Raw genomic sequence first — 8,708 nt, forward strand, 5'->3', positions numbered from 1 at the left:
CGCGTCTGGGGGTGTAGGTGGGCGACAGCCCTCTGCAGTGCGCTACCGCCCTTGGCTGACCTAACAGGCTATCTTTTCAAGAGATTGTCTAAGTTGGGTCTTTAAAGGATCAAAGATGCTTCCTAATTCAGTTTATTGACCCTGTTGGGAAATGGAGGGAATCAGCAGTTCGTTCTTAGCCCGTTGGCTGTTTGAAAATCCAGGTGGTTTCTTGTGCCCTTTGAACAAGTTTCTGAATATTGTATTCAGGGCTCTTTTGCCATTGACTTTCCAGAACTCAGGTTTCTTTTATGAACAGCAAGGTATGTTTCAGTTAATTGTCTAAAATCTAAACCCGAATTCTGAGAATCCTAAACTTAGGACCTGTTTAGGCATGTTTAACATTTCAGTTAGGACTTTTCAGTTACACTAAAAGTGATGGTAATTTTTCACCTTTTATTTTTAATGGATGCTGTTCATTCTAAACATAAGTACTCTTGAAAGGAATTTGGAAAGTAGATGTTGAAAGGAGTCAACCAATGAATGCCCTACTACCCAAGCTCAAGAATCACAGCTTGTATTTCCTTCCAATTTTTTCTCATTTGTATTTATTTACCTGGTTGCATGATACTACATAGACAGTTTTCCTTGTCTTGAAGATGTAGGATATTAGGTTAATGAAATTCAGATTGTATATTGAAAAAGTTTAGTAGATAATTGAATTTCCTTTCATTACTATTCTGCAGGGTTTTATTCCAAAGAAAATTAAGATGCTCTGTGTGTGTGTGTTTTAACAGATCAGTACGTTTGATTTAAGAGTTACAGAGGGAAATAGGGAGAGGTTGGTAAAAAGGTTCAGACTTCCAGCTGTAAGATAATAAGGTCTGAGGAGCTGTGTAACACATGGTGGCTATGGTTGATAACACTGTGTTGTATAATTGAAATTTGCTATGAGAGTAGAACTTAAATGTTCTTACCAAAACAAACAAAAAAAACAAAGATAAATATGTGAGGTGATGAATGTGTTAATTAAATAAATGGGGGGGATTCTTTCATAATGTATAGAAATAAGTCATCATGGTGTACACCAGCGGTTCTCACCCTGTGGGTCGCGACCCCTTTGGGGGTTGAACCTAAGACCATCGGAAAACACATATATAATTACATATTGTTTTTGTGATTAATCACTAATGCTTTAATTATGTTCAATTTGTAACAATGAAAATACATCCTGCATATCAGATATTTACATTACGATTCATAACAGTAGCAAAATTACAGTTATGAAGTAGCAACGAAAATAATTTTATGATTGGGGGTCACCACAACATGAGGAACTGTATTAAAGAGTCATGGCATTAGGAAGGTTGAGAACTACTGGTGTACACTTTCAAAATAGTCTAAAAAAGAGTAGGGCACATAGTGGTCAATTAGCTGCAATTTTTACTGAGGTTACTCTGATTCTTGATAACTTTATATTGTTGATTTGTCAATTTCTAAATCCTCTGCACCAAGAAACTATCATTTATATTCATAATAAACGTTTAAAAGTGAACCTTAACACCTTAAAGACAAAAGGTTCTGTGTCACATTAAGTCTTTGTATTAGACTTATCCATAGTTGCATTTGATGTGGGGTGTTAGGATTCAGTTTTGCTTTCTTTTTGACATATGCCAAAAAGATTAGCAGAATGTTCACAGGACCCCATCTCCACAGAAGATGAACTTTTTTTAAAAAGAGTGGGGGGAGGTAGGGTGGTTAGGAGAATGGGGAAACTATCCTCTTAATGACTTTATTAAGCTCTGGCCATTATGTCCTGGTGTGGTCCCAGTATGGCAGTTTATATTAAATTGCCCCAAGCACATTTTAAAATTATATTTTATGAAAAAATGTCACCTCCTTACTTGAATGGAATTAGACAAGGATGTTTATATAAACACTTAAGTATTGGATTCAAAGTTTGTATTTCTTTGCAGATCCCGAAAAGTCCAGAACTAATGCAACAGATGTACAAATGAATGGGAATGTTATCAGAGAATCTGATAATACGGATTTGGAAGATGAAGCTGATGATGCTCAAAAGGCTGGACAACTTAACATGCGTGGAGTTTTTCTGCATGTCTTTGGAGATGCTTTGGGTTCAGTGATTGTAGTAGTGAATGCCTTGGTCTTTTACTTTTATTGGGATAGTTGTCCTGAAGGGAGGTTCTGTGAAAACCCGTGTATCGCTGACCCCTGCAAAGCGCTTGTAGAAATAATCAATAGTACTCAAGGAACAGTTTTTGAGGCTGGTCCTTGCTGGGTGCTATATTTAGATCCAACTCTTTGTATTGTAATGGTTTGTATACTTCTTTACACAACTTATCCATTACTTAAGGAATCTGCTCTCATTCTTCTACAAACTGTTCCTAAACAAATTGATATCAGAAATTTGATAAAAGAACTTCGAAATGTTGAAGGAGTTGAGGAAGTTCATGAATTACATGTTTGGCAACTTGCTGGAAGCAGAATCATTGCCACTGCTCACATAAAATGTGAAGATCCAACATCATACATGCAGGTGGCTAAAACCATTAAAGACGTTTTTCATAATCACGGAATTCATGCAACTACCATTCAGCCTGAATTTGCTAGTGTAGGCTCTAAATCAAGTGTAGTCCCATGTGAACTTGCCTGCAGAACTCAGTGTGCTTTGAAGCAATGTTGTGGGACTCGGCCACAAGCCTATTCTGAAAAGGATACAGAAAAGGCCCCAACAGTTAGCATTTCCTGTTTAGAACTTAGTGAAAATCTAGAGAAGCCCAGGACTCAAGCTGAAAACATGCCTGCTGTTGTGATAGACATTAAAAAGATGCCAAACAAACAACCTGAATCATCTTTGTGAGTCTTGAAAAAGATGTGATATTTGACTTTTGCTTTAAACTGCAAGAGGGAAAAGACTCCACTGAAATTCTAAGTTTGCCAAGTAGTGTAATTGAAGTCTTTGGTCACACAGTTTAATTCTATTTTTGTAAGAACATAATGGGACTGTTTAGCAGACTTCTGTATTACAATTTGTGATTCTCAGTGCAGAGTACAGGTATGCTGTTAACAATTTTGAAAAGCCAGTTTTAACACTATGTTACATTTTGTTTAAAGTAAGTATAGACCTTATATAACATAATGACATTTGATTTCCAGTTTTGCCATGGTTAAAATTAATTAGGGGGATAAATAAATTAAAATTGTTACTGGAATTTCTCTGCTTTTCTTTTCCCCCAGTGTTATATTTTGTTTATTAAAATTATCATTGCTAGAACTTAAAATATCACCAACAACTTTGTTTCCTTTGATACTTTAAGTAATATTTACTTGCTCTTTAAGATCATTATATAGCATAGTGGCAGCATATTTTAAGAGTGACTGATGGATATTATTAGGAAAAGTTTTTTTTTTCTTCACATGGGGTATTTATCATACTAAAGGTTAGTTATTATCCTGTGTTCTATATTGCTGAGTATTGCTCTAATAAACCGTGAGATATAATTAACAAACTGAATTATAGTTTACACATAATAGGGCATATGGGGAGTAAGAGCAGGGAAGAAAGTTTACCAAATTAAATATTTAGATTATTGTAAATTAATATTGAGACTATATTCTAAATCCTGAGAATTTGAACGTGTTTTTTCTTACCAAAGTTAGTCTAAAACATGGACGTGTTCACCAGCATTACTTGCTTTGAAAGATTGGCATCAGAAGCACATATATTCAGTAAATGTTTTTAAAGACATTAAACTCAATCTAATAATTACATGTTAAATGCAAGCTTACTAATAGAATCTTTAAAAAAAAAGACTTTCCAGAGTTAAAGTCATTTCATAGTGACCAATCATGAATGGATTCAAATGCAGCTTTTCAAACACCACCAGCAATGCTTGTGTTTTGCCAAGAGCCACTGACTTTGGGAGAACAAAGAAATCTGAAGGTTAATGCAGTTTGGATATTAAATTCTTAAAAAGCAATATGAGTTAAGGCAAAATTAATCATTAAGATTCTATAAGTTATCCTGTCTTGATAATGCTCAGATCTCCCAATAGTGGCTTATTTTGCGAGATGCCGCAATATCTACACAGGAAATTGTTCTTCGTTATTTTATTGTTGCTATACACAAATGTTATTTAAGGGTATTTAAGTGGTATTTTTCTTGATAGAGAGGGATTATGCTTTGTGAAGAAACTAGATTTTTGTCCTCAAAAGGGTGAATATTAATATCAGTTATCATGTATAATTCTATTTTTCTAGCAACAAGGTATTCTGACTACTTCAGTGACTTTTATAGATGACTACTTTTAAGATGGCTACCTTTCGGGATTTGAAATAATTCATTGTTTAATGTTTCTTAAGATGAACACGCTGGCCTTTTGACAGTTAACTTTTTAAAGGGATGATCTTCTGTGGTAGATGGTGTGGTTTTTTTCTAGCATAAGCCTATTGCTGGCAATGGGCCTATTTAAGAACAGCCGATTTTTCCAATGAGAATGAGGTAATTTTAGGAACACAGTTTGTAAGTTCACATTTACTCTAATGGGCCAAAACCATAACCTGCCAATTTTGCAGTACATCTTGACATTTTAATACTCTTTTCTGATACTGTGGAATTCGATTCCTAAATTGGTAGTTATTTTGAATTTTACAATTTCTTTTTAGACATGAAATTGGGGAATTCCCTCATTGTATGGATGAATAAAAGAGAAAGCTTCCAATTGTACTGTATCATGTACATTCCTGACTTAATACTTTAAACTACAAAACATTAAGATCTCAAAACAGTTTGTTATAGAAACATTTCAGTAACGATGCAATAGGATAACTGGTAAAATATATTCCATGCAATGGGCTTTTCTTTACAAATGCTTTATTGGGTCTGTTTTTTAAAGGTTGTATAATGTGTAAGACATCAACCGAATGAGGATTTTTTAAAATGATATATAAGCTTGGGACAAGGGCTTTTCTCCCCTTCCCCCCCAAGTACTTTGAAGGTAACAACCTCTAGGTTTCAGTTATTTCGCTTTTCATAATTTCTAAGTAGCTTGTATGTAGCAAAGTGGTACCATAGGAACATTCTCTTTTTTTCAAAGGACTTAGTCATAATAGCAAAGTCAGTGGGCACTGACTCACCTTTTGAGTTTTGGCAGAGAATTATTTATTTCTTTACAATGCACTTTCTAACCCATTTTTAGCTATATTAGCATCTTTTTAAAAATGCTTTTATATTTAAATATTGTGGGATTTAGGTGTCTTTTCTAAAATAGCTTATTCCTTCTTGAAAGAAAATGAAGGGAATACCCTGAATTATTCGGAGACATAAGCCCAATATTTAAATATGCTGTTTTATAACACTGCATCAGTTTTAGGAGGTGCACCTCTCCTGCTGGCTCTTTTATATTTGAGCAAGATCAGTGTATTTAGAATGTGTTTAGCAACTTGTCTGTCGTTTCGGTTTAGTGAGGAGGTGCTGTATGTACCTGAATTAAAACCAATCCAGAAATTTTTCCCAAGCCAAATGCAGCCTTAGTGATGAGAGATTTAATTCTCCATTGTCACCCCTTGTAGTTTAGATGAATGTTTAGTTAGTGGGTTTTTTTTTTTTTTTTTGAAGGGCATATGCATTGTAAAAGTAAGGACTGGAACCTACAAGAAAAAAGGTCAAAAAACTTTGCTGTATGTATTTTAACATTTTAGAAAACAATGTTTGACTAAGGTATGTAACGTAAATAGGAAAAATTTCCATCCAGGCCACCTTTGGAAAATCACAATAGGGAGGAGACTGTTAACATTTTATATCTTGTTAACAGCCTCAGTTAATCTTGAACTTTTGAAAGTTGAGGGAAACAGCCTATGAAAGCTAATGTGAAGTATTTAGTAGGCTAACTGGTATTGAGTTGAAGATCTTTACTGTTTCTAAGCAGATAACATTTTAATGATATGTCATTTACCTGCTGTCTTAAGATGTTCACATACATAAATGTGGAGAATAATTCTACATTATAGATATATTTATTTTAATAGTGTTTCAGTTAAGTCATAAAACAGTGTTAAAACGTTTGGGAAGGTAAAGGGTTTTTTTGTTTTGTTTTTTAAATTGAAACTGTCAAATACAGTGTTTGACCATCTGAAATGGAAATTGTAATAGCACTATTTTGATGTAGCTCTACCAATACTGTGTGACGATGCTCTTTTGTTTTACTAGCAGGCGCTGGGATATTTGGCAGTCATTTTTACTGGCACAAGAGCTTTTTGTATGTCATTCAGCTTAAACTTTTAAACCAAAAATGTTATGGTCCAGTGTCTTTGGCAAAAGGATGCTGAAGGGAATGTAACATAAAATTAATATGTGGTTGTATGTAAAAAGACACAAATTGCCACCTTAAGGTTATGCCTTGAAACAGCACAATGAAGTGTATCTGTGTATTCTGTGATTCTTTAGGAAACTTCCATGTTGTGTTTTGGGTCTGCCATGCCCTGTCCTTCGGGCCAGATGTGGCAGTTAAATGCTACTATCATCTCATTAAATGCAGAAGCACATAAGATGTCTTTAGTGCTGCAACACCTGACCTAACTTTCTGTGTGTTCTATGATTGTACATTGTTTTCCAAAGCTGTTCCTCCTACCTCATCATGAGGCTTTATGGATCGTTATGTATTATAAATGTTCTTTATGAGACAGACTACTGTGTTTCTTCTCATTTATTAAACGTTAAGTAGAAAAATAAATTAATTTTTAAATATCTACTTGGTTATTTTGTGCATGTGGCCTCCCCTCCTGTGCTAGGCTGGGTTATGTAGAAGAGACTGGACTTTAGGTATCGAAAGGGAAATTGCAGCTTAACGGGAGTGTTGCTAGTGTGCAGAATGACTAGGTTACAGGACAGTGATGTGTGGAAGAAAACAAATGTGGGCAAAAATGTCAATGAAAATTGAAAGGGTAACAGTGCAAAGGCTCACCAACATGAAATAATGGCTGTGAAATTTTTTATAAACATAATTAATGTAGCTATAGGTTAATCTACTTTTTGTATGTGCTATTGCTTGTTCGTAAGCATAGTTACTAACAAGGATATTAACTGTTTCACTTATATAATCATCTAGAACTGTTAACCCAAGAATACATTAGTTTGGTTATATGAGTTCAGGACTATCATAATTGTAGTCTCATAAAAAAAGATTTTTTAAAAAGCTTATACTTCTAGCCAGGAGATAAACATTTAAAAAATCAATTGACAATAAATGGCAGTAGATAATAGAATTGAAAAATGCAGTAGATATTCCAAAGAAGGTAAAAATCTTTGGAGAGGATTTCTGTAGATTAAAAATGAACGGAGGAGTAGGGGTTGAAAGGTAAGGGCATGGAATAATAGCGTAGATATTCCCCCTTTTAAATTTGGTAACGATTACACTTGCATTTGCTTACTTACAAACCTGTTTCCCTTTTAGAGTATAAACTAAGGTCAGGGCAGTCACCTACATTTCGTCAGGATCTAGCACAGACTAGCACACTGTAGTCATTCAAAAGTGTTTGAACATTGAGTCATGCCAAGGGTGGAAGAAGATAGAGTAATATTAATAGCTAAAATATACTGAGTACTTACTACATACCAGGCACATACATTTTTTAATCTAATCTGTACAAACAGGCCTATTAAATTCCCATTTCTCAGGCAAGCATAGATTAAGCACCTTACCCAAAGTCATCTAGCTGGTAAGTGATGGAATCAGAACTGGATGGAGTTAGTTCAGCAAGAGAACTGGGACGTAGCAAGTAGCTTGTTTTCCTGTCACTTTGAACTGTCAACAACCTACTTCATAAGTAAATTTAAAATGAGTTATTTTTAAAATTTTCATTCAATGAGCCGCAATAGAAAGACAAAAGAAATGAGAAATAAATGTTAAAGAATTTGATATTTACTTTTAAAAAAACAGAGTACTTGCCAGATGAAAAATCAGAGCTTTGTTACGGTAGACTGTCTGACGTTTTTAGAATTTAGGGCCTCTCTTGATTTTAATCCAGCCTTGTGGACAAGTGCCAGTCTTTACAAACTAATAATGTTTTCTCTTCATGTAAGCTAAAATATAGTATTGGTTGAGGTATCAGCTGTGGCTTAAATATCCTTTTGTGCTGGCAATAGTGGGTCTTTGAGGGAATGAGGAGCAGAAGTGATTGAAGTAAATGTGGATGCGGAGACACGGGCCATCTGCTTTTCAACAGGGGTGCTATTAGCATTTGGGTGAGACAATGTATAATAGTACGGAAGTGTCCTGGGCATTGAATCTAGCAACCCTGGGTGACTCGTGTAAGACACCAAGACTTTCTGCTTTAGTTGCTTAATCTGAAAAATTAGGATAATAGCATTTCTCTTACAGGAAGGTTGTAAAGGTTAAATCAATCGATCTAAGTCAAACACTTTGAACAGTATCTGCTCCTTCGTACGCGCTCAATAAATATTAGCCATGTATTTTATTCTCTTCCTATTTTGTACCTTTCCTATTCGTTCCTTCTTTCTCTTTTCTCCTCCTTCTTATTTCTTTCTCCTTTTTTTCTTTCCCCCTCTCTTCCTAAGCCAATTAGTGACCCTTACTACTTAGTAAGACATTGGTTAATTCCATTCTTGAGTCTTGAGCACATAGTGTTCTTTTTAATGGGACCACAATTCTCTCTCACAAAACTGTAGGCTCCCCCCCCCCCCCCTT

General features: G+C 34.9%; 1 protein-coding gene across 1 annotated transcript in view; it reads left to right on the forward strand.

Moving 5' to 3' along the window:
- SLC30A1 (solute carrier family 30 (zinc transporter), member 1) overlaps positions 1-6,750 on the forward strand; it is a gene marked incomplete at its 5' end in the record, with an annotated part of 7,555 nt that extends 805 nt beyond the window's left edge. Inside the window, one exon of the mRNA XM_005865184.2 lies at positions 1,956-6,750. Within this exon, the coding sequence (XP_005865246.1) occupies positions 1,956-2,863 (908 nt within the window). The remainder of the gene's footprint in view (positions 1-1,955) is intronic.
- Between the last annotated feature and the right edge of the window lie 1,958 nt (positions 6,751-8,708).

The sequence above is a fragment of the Myotis brandtii genome, unplaced genomic scaffold (genome assembly GCF_000412655.1).
Source record: "Myotis brandtii unplaced genomic scaffold, ASM41265v1 scaffold197, whole genome shotgun sequence".
NCBI classification, from domain to species: Eukaryota; Metazoa; Chordata; class Mammalia; order Chiroptera; family Vespertilionidae; genus Myotis; species Myotis brandtii.